At 39.0% G+C, this 19,234-nt stretch overlaps 1 protein-coding gene across 2 annotated transcripts in view; it reads right to left on the reverse strand.

Moving 5' to 3' along the window:
- Positions 1-19,234, reverse strand: part of adamts6 (ADAM metallopeptidase with thrombospondin type 1 motif, 6) — a 297,940-nt gene that overhangs the window by 79,550 nt on the left and 199,156 nt on the right. For both annotated transcript variants that reach the window (XM_063043008.1, XM_063043007.1), the window contains exon 13: positions 3,883-4,028. In XM_063043008.1, coding sequence (XP_062899078.1) covers positions 3,883-4,028 — 146 coding nt within the window. The remainder of the gene's footprint in view (positions 1-3,882; positions 4,029-19,234) is intronic.

A 19,234-nucleotide genomic window follows, 5' to 3' on the forward strand; every position in this document is an offset into this window, starting at 1 on the left:
GAATAAATAATAAGCAAAAATCTACCTACCTCTAGATTCTCCTCGCCAAAGCCTCCAATCCCCCACCCCAACACTGCCCACTCACACAATAGCCACTCCACTTAAATTTAACTTTTCTTTTATTGGTCCTTGCCAAGTGCCTAATTATGCACAATCCAATGTCTCCTTGGGACTGTGGCACAGAAAATGTGCTTGCTAACCCCACTTGCTCCTTGTAACCTCTCTCTCCCTCCAAGCAATCTGGTGTCTTCTCAGGAATACGGTGCACAAAAATGGTGCCAACTGCCCCACCTCACCTCTTTTACTTTCTCTCCCACCAAGCCATTCGGTGTCTCCTCAGGACTGTGCCATGCAAAATATCTCCCCTAAACTTTCCTCCACTCACCTTAAAAATTTATCTTCTTCTATTAGGCATTGCCACCTGAGGAAAAGGCACTAGCTGTCCACTCTACGCCTCTTATCATCTTATACACCTCTATAGGGTATGTGGGTACTTGCTTATGCAATAGAGCATCGTATTAGTGCCTGCAATAAAAAGCCATCCTCTGTTCCTTCCTCAGGGTTCTCAGGCGTGTAGAGTGGTACAGATATCATGCAAAGTATCTAAGGCTGAGGTTTGGCAATCACTGTCCAGACTGTTCTATTGCAGCAACAGACTTCTGAAGTCTGAACATCTTAGATTTGCAGCTGCATAGCAAAAAATACCATAACAACTCAGTTCTCTTGTGACTAACTAACAACTAGATTTATTTGGATCAGAGGCTAATTTCTCCCTGTCATGCTCCAAAGAAACACTACTCAAGAGTTTTTTTACATGCTTGCACCACAGAAAAAATGCCTTATTTGCACAAGTGCCAATCTTTATGAGAAGCGTGTAGTGCAATTTCTGCAGTAAATTCTGAAAAGCAATAATATTCCACCATATAGTGCTGAAAAAGCCAGTGTAATACAGTTTTTGATTTGTTCAAATATTGAACAAACTATTATTACTGCAACATCATAGTTTCCTTACACCTCTGATTACTCAGCCATTTTCCATAGAAAGCAAAACATGGTATATGATCACCACAATGGGTTCAGTACAGATCTCCATGCTGCTGGATCCATTGAAGAACAGCCTGAGTTGAAATAGCACAATGATCTGTACGTGGAAAATGGGATTCCTTGGCCACTGCAGTATTAAACAAGGCTGGTAGTGACTTAAGATGTTTATCTCGAACCTAGGAGAGCCCTGTTCCTTCTATAGCACTCAACCCCCAGATGATACTGACCAGAGTGAACTGCCTCCACCCAGATAAAATTTTGTTGTTTTTGTTGACATCATTCATAGCCTGATTTAAGCATCCAATTAGTCTGTTTTAAAGATCTCCACATATGGGTTATGGCTATAGAAAGGCTGGGCTGCGGAATGTTTTTCTAAAACATTGGGATTGCCAAGAAGACTCAAAAAAATTCCTAATTTGTATCAAATATAAAGCATGCAATATTGATCATCCATTATATACCCTGTCAAACCTAAATTATCTATTTAGACACGATCAAGATTTATAGTTCACCCTGCCTACAAGTTTCTCTGAATCCTTCATAATTTCATGCTGAATGAAATATGTGTTATCTTGTCATAGAATACTGAATATTCAAGTACGCCAAGTCCACTGCATTCCACCATACCCATCTTTTCCTCAAAGTATTCTTAATTGTTAAACACAATTTCCCTTAATAGTTTTTACTTCATCGTGATATCTAACAATTTTGTCTTTAGTTAAAAAGTCAAATATTTCACAGGCAAGAATGTTGTATTTACCTAGGTTAACAAGGGATACCTATTTAAAGATTGAAATTAGATTCATCAGTGTCCAGATGTGAGTCTACTCTGAATGGCATCCTAAAATATAATGGGTGAAGTTTCATAACTCTTTGTCCAGGAGCACCATCCTTACCACTTCTCCAAGTTTATTGAGATAGGAGAACTCTAATATACATCTAACTCATAACTTTTTGCACTATTAATCACTTTTTATATTTTCTGGTAAGGTCCTTGTATATGTTCCATCAGATTCTGTGATTTGCTTCTTTTAAATCAGAGATTTCTCTCTATATCCTAGTCACTAATAAGAAACATTAATTGAGGCCAGATCTGTTCTACATTTATGGAAAAAGAGAACTGAAGATTTATTTCCTTTGAGGACAAAAGATTTCTTTGTGTTGACAGCAGTGTTCCATGCTTGTCATGACTCATTGAGGAAACTTTAATTTGCTGCAAATAGTGCTAACGGGTGATAATTGATAATAAATATCATTGGTAGCGTTAACCCTACCCTTCCACCCAGTTAATTCAAACAATATTACAAAACATTTCAGAAATGTCTAACACCAGAGAGGGCCACTTTCATGAACCCAATTATTTTAAGTGATAGACCCTAGAAAGAGTGCGACATTTGATTTGTGGCAGTGAGAGGGTACATACTCTGATCGGTTCTCATGGATGCCAAATAACAGTAAGTTTGCTTTGGAACAAAGAAAAGCAGAAGTTTGTTTTGGAACCTACAGCATTACTTATGGTCTACTGTTGACCTGGCATCCTCTCCTCACACTTGCCTTGCGGCTATTTTGGGCTGAACATTTATCAAAATGGTTTAAAGTTTAAATTATGAGATCAACTTGGCTTGCATCCTCAGATTTATTGGATTAAGAATAAACCAAATCATCAATGGATATGTAAGGGTAGACATAAACACCTATTTCTACAAGTGGGAGAAGTCAGACTAAGAAGCATATACATAATATAAAAACTAAGTTATTCATGCACAAGAAAAAAATTGAGGATTGTGAAATCTGGTGCTCAGTCTAAAAATAAGTTCCCAGTGTTAGGTCAACTGAACTTTTCTAAATGATGAGAAAAATATATGCTGTAACACTCATATAAAATACTGGAGGAACTCAGTAGGTCAGGCAGCATCCATGGGAAAGAATGAAGAGTCAACCTTTCAGGCCGAGACCCTTCATCAAGATCTGATCAGGATTAGGCGTCCCAATGAATGGTCTCAGCCTAAAACATTGACTCTTTATTCCTTTGCTTAGATGCTGCTTGACATGATGAGTTCCTCCAGCATTTTTCCAGCATCTGCAGAATCATTTGTATTTAAGATCAAGATATAAACTTTTGTTGCATGTGTCAAGATATGCAGCAAACAGAGGAAAATGAAGTTGATTTGCAATGATTTAAGTTAATGGTGAACACTAACCCTGTTACCAAGCACAAATTTTAGAGGTGACTCTTTCTTTAGTGAGGCACATTAGGTCAATAGTTTAATACAAATGAGGCCAAACATTGAAACTGTTGCTTGTCCTTCACCATGGCCAAGTGGCTGGTGCCCCAAATCAAAATTTGTACAGTATGTCATAGCATATGAAACAACAGAGAACTTATGACATAGGCATAACTAGTTTTTTTTGCTGATGTATCAAGATTTTTTACTGGAGATTAAAATAGATAAGTATCACCTTTTCAGTTAAACAAAAGATTGTTCATATGAATGTACAGATATTTAAAAATGAATATATTATTAGATAATAAGTGGATATTCCACTATTTCAGTAAGGGACACAGAACAATGTATACATTTATCTTACAAGGTGCTTCATTGATAGAAATACTGACAATTGAACATGTTATCAAACTCATACAATTTAACTGTTGTCTGTGACCTGAGATATGGTATAAATAATATAACTTCCTGGTTTTATTTTAGAATTATAGAATTTTTATATAATCTTACTCTACCATAACCTTAAATTTCACATTCTCACAAATACATAAAATAAAGTTACTGGTTTGTTTTCAAGTATGTCTTTTTGCTCTGGCTTACTTTAGTTACTTACGCTGGACTGTCACAGTGCCTTAGAGATGAGGAGACTCCTCCCCCACATGTCCTACTGCATTCTCCCCATATGGACCATGGTCCCCAGCCCCCATCTACACTCTGAGGCCAAGAACCAAAAGGTACACATTCTCCTTGATAACACCACTGTAAGAGACCAGAAAACACATAATTAGCTTTTTAAGTGACAAGTGTAGAAATTTTATTATTACTTCCAGTTAAAAAGTAGTAATTGCATTATTACTTCCAGTGCCATGCACTAATAAGTAGAGAAATAAGAAGATGAAAGGCCTGAATCTTTGGCTGTCGGATTGGCACGGGAGAGAACATTTTAGACTTCAGAGTCATTGGAACAATTTTTGGGTAGGTGGTAGCTGCACAAGTTTGACTTGTTACATCTCAGCAGAATCAGGACTAATTTCTACACCGGGGCTGTTAGGGAAGATTTAGACCAGCCTTGCAGTGCTAAGCACGTTAGAATGCATTCAGTAAGGAAAGAAACAAAACAGGTAGTGAAAGGTATAAAAACAAAATGGATGGAAGGGTTATGGAGGGCTACGGTCCAGGTGCAGGTCAATGGGACTACGCAATTTAAATGGTTCAGCGTGGACTAGAATGGTCAAAGGCTGCTTTGTGCTGTACTTTTCTATGACTATGACTCCAAAATGCAAAATAAATATTATAGAGGAAACAAAGCCAAGAGAGAAAAAAAAGAGGTGAAATACAGTAAATGATAAAGCACAAAGTTAAAGTTGCTGTATCTAAATGCAGGCATTATTCTCAACAGACAGAAGAACAAATAGAAGCAATATGATATAAGATAAGTACTACAAAGCTGAATATTCAAGGTACTCAACATTCAGAAAGGATTAGCAAAAAGGAAAATGTGTGTAACACTGTTAACAAGGGATGAGATTAGTACAGCAGGTGAGGAATGATCTTTGCATAATAGATCAAGATGTAACACTAGAACCAATTTGAGTGGAGCTAAGCAATGGAAAATGGCAGAAAACATCTGTGCAAGTTACAGAATAGTAGTTGTCATTTTGAAAATAGCATAAATCAGGAAATTAAAGATGCCACGTGTTTAATACAGCAATCATGGGAGAGTAGAAAGATCAAGTTAGCAGCAATAGAATAGAGGATAAACTTGTGGAACGTACAAGAATTGGTTAATTAACAATCTGGTTGTAAAAGTGCCTTTAGGGGTGAGTGACCATAATAAGATAAGAATTCAACATTGAACTTTAAAGTAATTTAACTCAATCTGAAATAAGGGCTTTAAAGCTAAACAAAGCAGACTTCAATATTATAAATAGACAATAGACAATAGGTGCAGGAGTAGGCCATTTGGCCCTTTGAGCCAGCACCGCCATTCATTGTGATCATGGCTGATCATCCACTATCAGTATCCAGTTCCTGCCTTATCCCCATAACCTTTGATTCCGCTATCTTTAAGAGCTCTATCCATCTCTTTCTTGAAAGCATCCAGAGACTTGGCCTCCACAGCCTTCTGGGGCACAGCATTCCATATATCCACCACTCTCCACCACAAGGGAGAGCTGACAATGGTTGATGGGAAATAAAGGGTATACTGGTGAACAGGCATTGGGTAGCATTGAAAATGATCCGCAAAAATAAAATTACTCTAAGGTTTAAAAAAAAGCACTGAATAAAAATGATCTGTTTTATGACAAAACAGTAGTTATTGATTGTATAAAATCAAAGAGAGAGGTCAGCAAAATAGCAGAAATACCAGCAGAACTGATGATTAGGAATGAGAACATGAGAACAGGAAGGCAGAACATGAGGGTAATCTGGTGAGAAACATCGAAATTGCATCTAAGACATCAACTGGAACGAGGAAAAGGCTTGTAAAAAATGTGGGTTCCTCACAGACAGAGATGATGTCATTTTAGATCATGAATCAGAAAATGGCAGCAAAATTAAATATTTACTTGGCATTTGTTTTAGCAGAAGAAAACAAAAAGAAAAATTGCCTGAAAAGATACAAACAAATGGTAGTTCTTAAGATTGGTATGTTTCTGGATATTAAGGGAGTTAAGGGATATTGAGACAGTGAACAAGAATTGTGCTCATGTTGAAGATTAGCTTTGGAAAAACAAAAATATGGCAGAAAAATAGAAAGGTGGCATATTATTGGAGAGGAATTAAGTTTGTATTAATATACAATGAAGTATAAGTGCCATTGTACAGCAATCGTGTAGGGGCAGCAAGTAATAATTAGGAAGGCAACGAATACATTAACTTTCCAAACAAGATTATCAGAGTTGAAGAAGAAGGACATCCTGCTACAAATTGAACAGAGATAAATGAGACCAGACTTGGCAGTGTTGTGTGCAAATTCTGGTCTGTATACTTAAGAAAGTATATATTTACCAGTGAGAGAGAGGATTTATGGTTTACTAGCCTGATTCATGACAGGATGATAGGACTGCCATATGGACTGAAGAAGTGAACAATTTTTGAATTCACTAATCTGAGAATAATGAGAAGAGACCTAATTGAAAATTGCAAAATTCTGAAAGCCTCAGGTTAAAGAGCAAGTTTCTTCACTGAGAAGCTGTGAAACAATGGAATTTGCTACAACAGAGTGCTGAGGAAGCTAAGTCGCTCAATATTTTAAAGGAAAGACGAAGTTCTAATCACAAAAGCTATCAAGCGAAAAGTAATGTGGTACTGATGCATATAATCAGAAGTGATCACATTGAATAGTGGAGCAGGCTCAAAAGGTCAAATGGCCGATTCTTTCTTCTATTTTTTATTTTTCCATTTCAACCTTGATGAATGTTGCAGCTGGCACAAAGAGCCAGATGGTCTATTGTTCCTAATTCTTATGATTTTGTTTATGTTTCTTAATTCCATGCCAAACACTATTATTCTATCAATCTAAAACAGTTTTAAGGACAATCTTTTAGGTGAATGCTTTTCCCTTCTATCACTCGTCTTCCCAAATAAAAACATTTTATTGATGGTTATCATATGTTTCCATTATGGACTATTTAAATCCAAAACATTTTCTAAAATGTTCTGCATTTTGCATTAAAAGTGTTTTCCAAAATGAAATTACTGTTTCAATCCATTTAACAGACACAAGTGCAATACATTAAAAATGTCAAAAAAAATCACCCAGCTGTTCATTTTAAATTGATACCATGAATTTGCGTCCTGCACCCTGACTTTTCCATTCATTACAGGAAATAAAGTGTTGGGAAAGAACATGGGAGATGGTCATTTTACACTTTGATTGAAGATTTCCACTTCCTCATTCTGACAGATTATTTACCTGTAATCTGTCAGAAGATTTTCTTATTTACCTGTAATCTGTCACAAGGTCGATTTTCTAAATACCATATTATTAAACGCACATCATAATTTCAACAAATTTATTTAAATTTCACGAGAAAATTACCAAATCTCAATTACAATTTTTAGCTCAATAATACATGATATATTTTAGATATCTCAGATATGAACAATACATTACACATTATTGCAATGCATTGATTCAAAAGTAAATAAAGAATTCAGAAAGATTTTACAAGAAAATTAATAGGCTTTTATATATGATAAGTAATGACCCTAAACTAAAATGGCTCAAAACCGAACTAGTCATCTTCCTATAAGAGGCAATGAATTAATATGGGCAGAAATGATTACACAGGATTGAGATGCTTACATGGGCTTAGTGTCACAATGCCAACATTTGTACATGCATATATAGCAATTTTTCTCAGTTACTGTCAAACTTGTTTTCTCTTAAGGTTCGTGGAAGGCAGGGAATAACTCTAATGAATCCAACAGAAAATTTACTAAATTGGCCCCAAGAAACAAATAGACTGTGAAGTTTAGTCTGCCATAATGAGAGCAGTAGCAGCATATGTAATGTTTGCATGCAGGAAACGTGCACAAATGTCCGGATTAAAACTTCGATGACATTGCAATACTGAGTTAATGCTCAAATGGATCATAACAATCCACCTACTAGAATGCTTTCAACATGGAGCGATGACAAAGAGTTGGATAGCAAGAAGTAGCCCCTGGCCCATTCTCATAAACTGCTTTTCAAAAGGTTGACTGGCAGGTTTATATATGTTTCAGTTAGATCATGCTGGATGAAGTTATCTACATGCTAGTCATGTTCCAGGTGTTGTGGTCACTTTGGTAATCTTCATTAATTGGTTTTACAGAAGGGTGTGAGTGTGCATTTGTTTTCAGCTTCAAAGGAGCGTTTTGCTCCCAAATATAGGTACAGCATGACAGAGAGTATGAAGAGGGAAAACCTCATGCAGAAAATGATTTTCAGCTGGAGAATTCATCCAGTAATGGTGCTTAGGGAGCAATTTTCCTACAGGTGCCTCAGTGAGAAGCAGTATCTTAAGGGACTGCCTTATGGAGAAAGCCAGAGATATGTCACATGCTGCAGCCTCAACTGCACTTACTGAGAAGGTCCAGAATCATTTTGATGTTAAGATCAAAGAAAGAGTAATGTCTTCACAAAGACATTAAGGCATGTATATCGAAGAGGCATGAGTTAATTGCAAGATAACACACTTCAGCTACTTCTTCAGGTTAAAGGATAATAAAATTACTGTAATAATGTAACAATGATGCATATTGCAATTCTATTGAATAGGACAATACACATGACTCTCCTGTCCAACAGGATCACAATATGAATACAAACATGGTTACACACAGAACGTGGCATGTTTCAAACTTAACAGCACAGCAGAGTGCTGATCTCCTTTATGCCTTCCAATGTGTCCACACTGGTTCATCTACATTTCACACTTTGCAGACAAAAGCAGGTAGCAAAAGCCTACAGATCTGCCAGCACTATGAGGTTCCTAATCCTAATTTCAGCAACACCATTTAGGGCAGTATACTTGAATGCTGAGGTGTTCTGCAACTGAAAACATCTTAGTCTGAAGTCAGTTAGTAATATATGCAGAGCATCATGATGGTTAATGCCCATCATTGTGTTCAGCAATAACATTGTGGGCCTGTTCCTGTGTTGTACAGTTCTATGTTTTAAACATGGGTTCCATTATTATTTAAAACTTCATGATACTAAGTATTTCCATCAGATGCCTTCTCAAACTCTTCTGTTCCAAGGCAAACCATAGTTTTTTTCAGACTATCTCATCCGTCTGTCCTGGAATTAAACATAGAAAACAATACAGGCCCCTTGGCCCACAAAGTTCTGCCGAACATGTTCCTACCTCAGAAATTACTAGGCTTACCTATAGCCCTCTATTTTTCTAAGCTCTACGTACTTATCCAAAAGTCTCTTAGAAGACCCTATTGTTTCCGCCTCCACCACCATTGCCGGCAGCCCATTCCACGCATTCACCACTCTCTGCGTAAAAAACTTACCCCTGACATCTCCTCTGTACCTACTCCCCAGCACCTTAAACCTGTGTCCTCTTGTGGCAACCATTTCAGCCCTGGGAAAAAGCCTCTGACTATCCACACGATCAATGCCTCTCATCATCTTATACACCTCTATCAGGTTACCTCTCATCCTCCGTCGCTCCAAGGAGAAAAGGCCAAGTTCACTCAACCTATTCTCATAAGGCATGCTCCCCAATCCAGGCAACATCCTTGTAAATCTCCTCTGCGCCCTTTCTATGGTTTCCACATCTTTCCTGTAGTGTGCTGACCAGAACTGAGCACAGTACTCCAAGTGGGGTCTGACCAGGGTCCTATATAGCTGCAACGTTACCTCTCGGCTCCTAAATTCAATTCCACGATTGATGAAGGCCAATACACCGTATGCCTTATTAACCACAGAGTCAACCTGCGCAGCTGCTTTGAGCGCCCTGTGGACTCGGACCCCAAGATCCCTCTGATCTTCCACACTGCCAAGAGTCTTACCATTAGTACTACATTCTGCCATCATATTTTACCTACCAAAATGAACCACTTCACACTTATCTGGGTTGAACTCCATCTGCCACTTCTCAGCCCAGTTTTGCATCCTATCAATGTCCCGCTGCAACCTCTGACAGCCCTCCACACTATCCACAACACCTCCAACCTTTGTGTCATCAGCAAACTTACTAACCCATCCCTCCACTTATTACTCCAATAAAATCCATTCTGTACACTCACTAAGTATGTCTATTGTGCAAGTTTAGTTGAAACAATTATTTTGAGCAATTTGATTGCAAAATGGTAGTATTGGTCTTACAACATCATTGTTGGTGACGTTCTCTGGCTATTCAGTAGAGCAAACACTAATGCCCTAGCTTACATGATGCCCAATATAACCCGATCCACAAGGATGCACACACCAGTGACATCTTGAAACTCTAAGACTAATGACACTGGACAGCAATTTTTTTAAGTGTTGCTTCCTTGGAAAGATTTTGTGGTAATAATAAACCATTTCAAGCTGAACACAAATATAATTTCAGACTACTTGCATCACATAGAAAGTAACTTTTATTGAATATAATAAGTTTAATTGCATGATGCTGCCGACACTTTGCAATAATCCAACTAAGCTAAAAATGTTTTGTCGATGATTTTCATTTGTACTCAGTATCTGAGGCTCCTTGCTTAAATGACCAACAATAATCAGCTGGCAATGATGGATTCCAGTCGTTCTAATACTGTTTATTCCTGAACACAATTTCCTGGTGAAATTTTTCACCATGCTCGACAATGACAGCACCAAGATTTGCGGGGGAAAATTCTAAACGGGAATGCAGAAAATGAAACTTTAGTGACATGCCACACTTCATGGTTTTGTATGCTTGAAGCATGCTGTCAACCAACTGCATGTAGTTTGAAGCTCTGTAGTTGCCAAGAAAATTTTCAACAAGATCCTTCAATACCTTCCATGCAATTATTTCCAGTCCCACTAGAGATTCTTCAAATTGTCTGTCAATGGTGATTTGTGGACCAACAAAAATGCCTTCCTTAATCTTGGCAACAGTTATTCTGGGAAACATCTGTCTCAAATATCGAAACTCTTCAAGAAAATTTTTGTGCCTGGTGACAGCAGATTCCATCCTTGTGGTCTTGAACCCAGTAATTCTGCTTTTGCCCTTGACAAAGCCAAGTCTCTAACCAGGTCATTTAACTAAGATTGAGTTACCAGAAGAGATTCACACAACATAAAGGGTTCAAAATCTGTATCAGTATCAATGTCGTTTTCCATTCCTGGCTCATGCATCATGACATCTTTATCTGCCTCCTCTAGACTTTAGGTCACTGGTGGCTTCGGTACTGGAAGACTATTGTCATGCGGCACGGTTCTCATGGCTGAAAGGAGATTAGTGTATTCAATGGATTTTTTTGTTTTTAGCAGAGAAACCAGAAACACTGGTCAGACAAAAGTAGCTGTCTGTCACATGGTCCTGCTGCTCTCTGCATACCATCAGGACAGCACACAGCATTGACTTCTGAGTACCTGTGAACCGAGTTCTAAGATCCACAGGGCATGTTGCACAACAAACATGAGGAGCCCAGGCTTTGCCTTGGTCACCAGTTTTACGCCCACAGTAGAGCTTAGGCTTTTTTAATAAGAGGGGTCATGCTCTGTCATTGAGATTTAAGCATATACTCGTCACAAATATAACAGAAAGTATCATGGCTGTTGCAACGTTGGCAAGATATTTTGCTATCATAAATACTCCTGAAAATACACTTACTTTATAATAATGAGTACACACAATATACTATGTGCATCAACATGTTTGCAAACCGATATACATGTAAGCATAATGCATAGAACGGTGTGTGTGTGATGCTTTTATAGCCTTTCTAAAACCTGTCCTACCATGCAGCATCTGCCCTGCCTAACCATGCCCAGGTACGTCTGGACAAGATAGAAAACTTTCCAGCTTACATTGTGGGCAACATTGTAATTGACTTGAATTGTGAATTGAAAAATCTGGTGCATAATAGGGAAATTTCATGGTGATTTTCATGATTGGCAGCCCAAAATCCATAACAAAAGTATTCAGGAAGCAAAATCTTATTGTCCAAATTAACCCATCTTTATTACTGTAGGTGCTCATTGAGAGGAAAATGGTTCTTAAGTCATAGGATAACTCTACTCTTCCTTGAATATTTTATATTTACTCAAAGAAGCAGATTTAATGTCACATATGAAATGCCTAGAACTTTCTAGAAATGTCATAGAAGAGTCAGCAAACACTATATCACAGAAATAGTCTCTTTGGCCCATCTGTTCCATCCCAAACTATTAACCTGCTTAGTTCCATCGACTGGCATCTGGACAATAGCCCTCCATACCCCTCCTGTCCATGTAATTACCCAAATTTCTCTTATGTGTTGAAATCAAAGCCAAAATCACCACTTGGACTGTCAGCTCATTCCATACTCTCACTATCTTCTCAGTGAAGAAGTTCCCCCTTACACTCCCCTGAAACATTTCGCCTTTCACCCTCAACCCATGACCTCTAGTTCTAGTCTCATCCAACCTCAGCAGAAAGAGCCTGCTTGCACTTTCCCTATCTATACCCCTCATAACTTTGAAAACCTCTATCAGATCTCCCCTCATCTCCTTCGCTCTAAGGAATAAAATCCTGATTTAGTCATTCTTTCCCTATATGGTGACATGGTTCCCTAAGTGAACCATGTCACTGTTGTAGCTTCTTAAAATAGATAGCTTGGCTAGGAGCTGAAGTGGAATTGAGTTTTCAGGGTAAGATCAATTGCATTACTAAAGGTGCAATAATGTACATCTAATGGATTCAATCAGTTGATCTAATTAGAAAATCCCAAATCTATGACCTGCAGCTAGAAGTGCAAGGGTACCAGGTTCACAGGGACACCAATATCTGCAAGTTCCACTCTAAATGACATATTATCCTGGCTTGGAAATACACAGTTTTCCTTCATTGTCACTGAATCTAAATCCTGGAACTCCCTACCCAACAGCAAAGAGAGAATTACTTAACACGCCAGAGTGCAATAGTTGAGGGAGGAGTTCACAGTCATCTTCTCAAAAACAATTTGACAATGAGTACTCAGTATAGGCCTTGCTACTGATGCAACATATATCCTGTAAGTGAATCAATCAAAAGATACTTGAACTGTGTAGTCTGCAGTTCAGACTATGGTTTCGATAAGTACATGACAAATTATGCTTGGTTCTTTAACTTTCTTTTCAACTAACTTCACTGCATATTTTATCAAGATTGCTAGTTTTCTTTTACAGAATAATGTATCCAAATTTCATAAGAAAATACTGTTTATGTACTGATGTTAAAATATCTGTAAGGAATAGTAATTTTAATACTGGTAGAATATAACCCTATCACATGACAATTACCTGACTTCCAATTTTCCTGCACCATATGCACCACATGGATATTGATCATATCTGTGTAACAAAAATCCATTGATCATATCTATGTGACAAAAAATAAAGCTGAACTACAAAAACTTACATGGTTTGCACCAGTAAGCAATCTATACAACATTTAAAGCACATAGAGTCTACAGTCATAATGCAGCCATGAATAGCTTAGATTGTGATCTGGACTGGCCTGTTCACTATGCAGGTTCTAAAATAAACACTAAGGATCTAAATATCCAGCACAGTCCAGCCAGAAATCCAGTGTCAGGTTGACCGAAAGATCAGAAATGAGACTGAGATATCCACTGGGTCCTGCTCTGTATTTCATGTTTCGGGAAACCTTGTTTGGGTGTAAGCTTTTGCTTATCCTAAACAAGAACATGAATATGAGAGAGTGATTTAGACAAGAATGAAAATACAAAGAATAATACAGCAGTTGCTAGGAATTTGAAATAAAACCAAAAATGCTGGAAATGCTTTGCAGATGAAATCCAGGAAGAAACTTATTCTGTCAAAACGTTGACTAAAAAATTCCTTGTTTGTACAATAGTTATGTTGACTTTTTCATGAACATCATAATCAGATATGATTGCACTCTCTATGACCTAGAAATTGGACACTACTTCACCAGTTTGCCAGCTATAAAACTTCCATCATAAATAAGCAGTTTTGGAGGTTTGTGTCTTGCATCCAAAGTGCGGCAAAATAGTGTAGCAGTTATTGTAATGCTTTACCGTGCCAGTAGTTGGAAGATAGAAGTTCTATTCCTGCTGCTGTATATGATGAGTTTGTATGTTCTCTCCCTAACTGTGTGGGTTTCCTCTGGGTTTTCCATTTCTCCTCCACATTACAGAACACAAACAGGTTAGGATTAGTAAATCGTGGGGATGCTGTGCTGGTACTGGAAGCATGGCGACACATCAGGGGCTTCCCCGGGCACCTTCTTGGACTGTGTTGATCATGGACACAAATGACACATTTCACTGTGCATTTTGATGTACAAATAAAGCTAATCTTTAACTTACAATATTACCTGTGGCCACCACCTTAAATAGGTGTATCACCTCTTAATATTGCCTTGCACCTGTGTGTGTGCACGTGTGTTCAAAATTCTACCTTGAGATTCATTTTCTTGCAGGCATTTATAGGAAAAAGCTGCAGTAGAATATTATGAAAAACTGTACATAAACAGACAAAGACTGACAAACAACTAATGTACAAATGAAGACAAACAACTAATGTGCAAATGAAGTTAAACTGCAAATAAAAATAATACCGAAAACATGAGTTGTAAAGATTCCTTGAAAGTGAGTCTGTAGGTTGGGGAATCAGTTCAGAGTAGCAGTGAATGAAGTTATCCATGCTAGTTTAGGAACCTGGTGATTGTATGGTACAAACTGTTCCTGAATCTGGTAGTGAGGGACCTAGGGTTTCTGTATCTCTCACCTGATGGAAGTAGCATTGCCTAGATGGTAATGGTCTTTGATTTTGGATGCTGCTTTCCTGCGGCAGCACTCCGTGTAAATATATTTGATGGCGTGGAGGGCTTTGCCTGTGATAAACTGGGCTACACATTACTTTCTGCAGCCTTTTCCACTCCTGTGCAATGATGTTTTCATGCCCGGCCTTGATGCAACAAGATACTCTCCAATGTGCATCTATGGAACTTTGTCAAAGTTTGGGTGACGTGTTAAATCTATGCAGCCTTCAATGAAACTGGAGACTCTGTCGTGCCTTCTTTGTGATAACACTTATGTGCTGATCCTCTGATATGTTAACATCAAGGAACTGGCTCGTGAACCCCCTGCTGATGCTCCAATCATCAGCAAAACCTAATTCTTTGGTTTTGCTGATGTTAAGTTAGAGGTTGTCGTCTTAGTTGTAATGCGATCATTTGAGTTGGGCATGATGTTCTCCTAAAGGGTTATTCCCTAAATGTACAATGACTGTGCGTGATTTTGTTTAATATGGGGAAGCTGATACACAGGTAGCTACTACACTGTCCTTGACAGATCGGGGTCAGGGTCCAGTGGCATGGAATATAAGACGACTAGGGACCCTTCACTTTTGCAGCCTTCCTCCACCTTCACTGGCGTTGTGATGCGTCATCATCTTCCACCAACTCCATCATCATGGTTGGATCACTCTTTGTCTGGAATGTCGCCCTTGAATTTACTGCCAGGGCTAACATTACTGGGAACTAAGCTCCAGACACCATCACTCTTTGGATTTCAGGAACTCAAAAGCCTCTTCACTATGACAAGGTGCCAATTCTTGGAGAAGGCTATGAATGTATCTGATGCTAAAAAGATGCCAAAGACCGCAACATTCAGAAGAACAGATTTCTCGTTCTGGCCGACCAAGGCAAACTTACCAGGCTATTAAACTTGTTCAGATGACTGATTCATTGACATCCACCTCCCATTCTCAAGTCAAAACAAAAGAACATAAATGGGGCATTGAGTATAAGAGTAAGGAATTCATGTTACAGCTAAGTAAAACGTTACTTAGGCCAAACTTGTAAGCAACTTTGGTCTCCCCATTCCAGGAAGGATGTGGGGACTTTGGAAAGGGGGAAGAAGGAGTTAACTTGGATGCTATTAGAGGGCATGTGCAACATGAAAAGGCTGGATAATCTTGTGTTGCTTTCCCTGGAGCAGTGGAGGTTGAAGGGAAATATGATATATCAGGGGTTCCCAACCTTTTTTATGCCATGGACCAATATTATCAAGCAAGGGGTCAGGTTAGGTACCCCTGTGATAGTTGGTAGTAGTATTGTGGCACCACCGAACCAAATTTTCAATCTCCTTCCTTCAGTACTGTGTCAAAGTCTTAGGCACATATATACAGCTAAGGCACCTAAGACATTTGTTCAGTACATATATGCCAATTCATCACTACCTTTGATTTGGCCAACTTAAGTAGTGTCATCAGCAAACTTAAAGACAACACTGGAGCTGTACATAGCCACACAACTGCCAAGTATGAAGTGAGTATATCACTTCATAAGCACACCAGCTCGTGATGTGTCTTTGTTGATGGTGAGTGTGTAGGTGACGTTGTTGCTAATCCATACTAACTGGGCTCTGCCAGTAAGGAAATCAAGGGCCCAATTGTACAGGGAGGTATCCAGGTTTTGGACTTGGAGTTTAGTAATGAGTTTCAAGGGGATGACTATGGCAGTGTTAAATGCTGAGATGTGGTCAATGATGGGCATCCTGATGTATGAATCTTCACTGTTCAGATATTTCAGAGCTGAGTGAAGTGTCAATGAAATGGCATCTTCTGTTGATCAGCTGTGATGGCAGACAAATTGGAGCAGGAGGCACTCCTCAGGCAGGAGTTGATATTAACAATCCTCTAAAAGCACTTCATCACTTGGATGTAAGTGCTATTGGACGATAGTCATTGATGCAGGTTACCATGTTCTGTTTGGGCACCAGTATGATTGATACATGCTTGAAGCAGGTGAGAGACAGGCAATGCGAGAGGTTTAAAATATCCGTAAAGACTCCATCCAGTTGATTAGCCGAGGCCTTCAGTACTTGGCCAGCTATGCCATCTGGTCCAGATACTCTCCATGCGTTCACTCTCTTAAAGGATGCTCTCATGTCGGCCTCGGAGACTGAAATCACAGTGTCGTAAGACATAGACATAGGAGCATAGATCATAAGACATAGGAGCAGAATTAGGCCATTCAGTCTATCGAATCTACTCTGCCATTCCTACATGGCTGATTTATTTTCCCTATCAATGCCATTCTCCTGTATTCTCCCTGTAACCTTTCACACCCTGGCTAATCAAGAACCTATTGACCTCCATTTCAAATATACTCAATGACTTTGCTTTCACAGCCATCTGTGACAATGAATTCCAGAGTTTCACTCCCCTCTGGCTAAAGAAATTCATCCTCATCTTTGTTCTAAATGGACATCCCTCTATTCTGAGGCTGTGCACTCTTAAACTATACTCTCCCAATATGAGAAATATGGGACATATCCTCTTGACAGCCATTCTACCTATGCCTTTCAACATTCGATAGGTTTCAATAAGATCCAACATGCCCCCCGCCCCCCGCCATTCTTCTAAACTCCAGCATGTACATGTTCAGAGCCAACAAATACTCCTCATATGTTAACAACAGGAATTCTGCAGATGCTGGAAATTCAAGCAACATACATCAAAGTTGCTGGTGAACGCAGCAGGCCAGGCAGCATCTATAGGAAGAGGCGCAGTCAACGTCGACTGCACCTCTTCCTATAGATGCTGCCTGGCCTGCTGCGTTCACCAGCAACTTTGATGTATGTTGCTCCTCATATGTTAACCGTTTCATTCCCAGAATCATTTTCATGAATCTCTTCCAGGTGCTTTCCAATGCTAACACATCTTTTTCTTAGATAAGATGTCCAAAAACTGCTCACAATACTCAAGGTACAGTCTGACCAATGGCTTATAAAGCCTCAGCAAAACATCCTTGATTTTATATTTCAGTCCTCTCAAAATAAATGATAATATTGCATTTGCCTTCCTTACCACTGGCTCAACCTACTAATTTTTGAACTTTATCCTCATTTAAAAAATAATCTACGCCTTTATTCCTTCCACCAAAGTGCATGATCATACAATTCCCTGCATTGTATTCCATCTGCCACTACTTTGCCCATTCTCCCAATCTGTCTAAGTTTTTCTGCAAACTGCCGACTTATTCAACATTACCTGCCCCTCCTCCTATCTTCATATCATTCACAAACTTGGTCACAAAGCCAATAATAGCATTATCCAAATCAGTGACATATAATGTGAAAAGAAGTGGTCTCAACAACAACCCCTGTAGAGCACAACTAGTCACTGGCAGCCAGCCAGAAAAGGCTCCATTTATTCCCACTCTTTGCCTCCTGCCAATCTTCCATCCATGCTTTTATCTTTCCTATAATAACATGGGCTCTTACCTTGTTAAGCAGCCTCGTGTGTGGTACCTTGTCAAAGGCCTTCTGAAAATCCAAGTAAAGAACATCCACTAACTCTCCTTTGTCTATCCTGCTTGTTATTTCCTCCAAGAATTCCAACAGGTTTCTCAGTCAAGATTTCCATTTAAGGAAACCATGCCTATTTGGACTATTTTATCATGTGCCTCCAAGTACCCCAAAACCTCATCACTAATGATGGACTCCAACGTCTTCCCAATCATTGAAGTCAGGCTAACTGGTCTACAATTTCTTTTCTTCTGCCTCCCTTCTTCCTTAAAGAGTGGAGTGACATTTGCAACTTTACAGCTCTCCAGAAACATTGCAGGATTTCGTGATTCATGAAGAGTCATTACTAATGCCTCCACAATCTCTTCAGCTACCTATTTCAGAACCCTGGGGTCTGGTCCATCTGGTCTTGGTGACTATCTATCTTCAGACCTTTCAGCTTCCCAAGCACTCTCTCCTTAGTAATAGTAACCACACTCCCTTCTGCACCCTGACACTCTTGAATTTCTGATATAATGCTTGTGTCTTTCAGAGTGAAGACTGATGCAATATATTTAATTTTGTCTGCCAATTCTTTCTCCTGCATTACTACCTCTCCAGCGTCATTTTCCTGTGATCCGATATCCAATCTTCTTTCCCAATATCCCTTCCTGGATCACTAGTCTATCCCCCAGTAGAATGCAAATCTCTTGGCTCATTCAGGAAGTCTGGTTGAAGAAGACTTTGAATGACTCTCTGGGTTCACACTCATCCACGCATGCCTTTATAAAATCTGTGTGTGTGTGTGTGTGTGTACGCATGCACGCACGACATGAATGTGGAAAAGAGAGTGGTGCAGTGGGGATTGAATGGGTGTGGGTAAATGGATGCTAATGACTATCTTACTGAATCACTTCTTCAGTTGTGTGGAGCAGAATCAGATTAATTCCACACAGGCTTCCAACTGGAATGTGAGATTACATAGACACAAGAGACTCTGCAGATGCTGGAAATCTTGAGCAACACATACAAAATGCTGG

The sequence above is a fragment of the Mobula hypostoma genome, chromosome 3 (genome assembly GCF_963921235.1).
Source record: "Mobula hypostoma chromosome 3, sMobHyp1.1, whole genome shotgun sequence".
NCBI lineage: Eukaryota > Metazoa > Chordata > Chondrichthyes > Myliobatiformes > Myliobatidae > Mobula > Mobula hypostoma.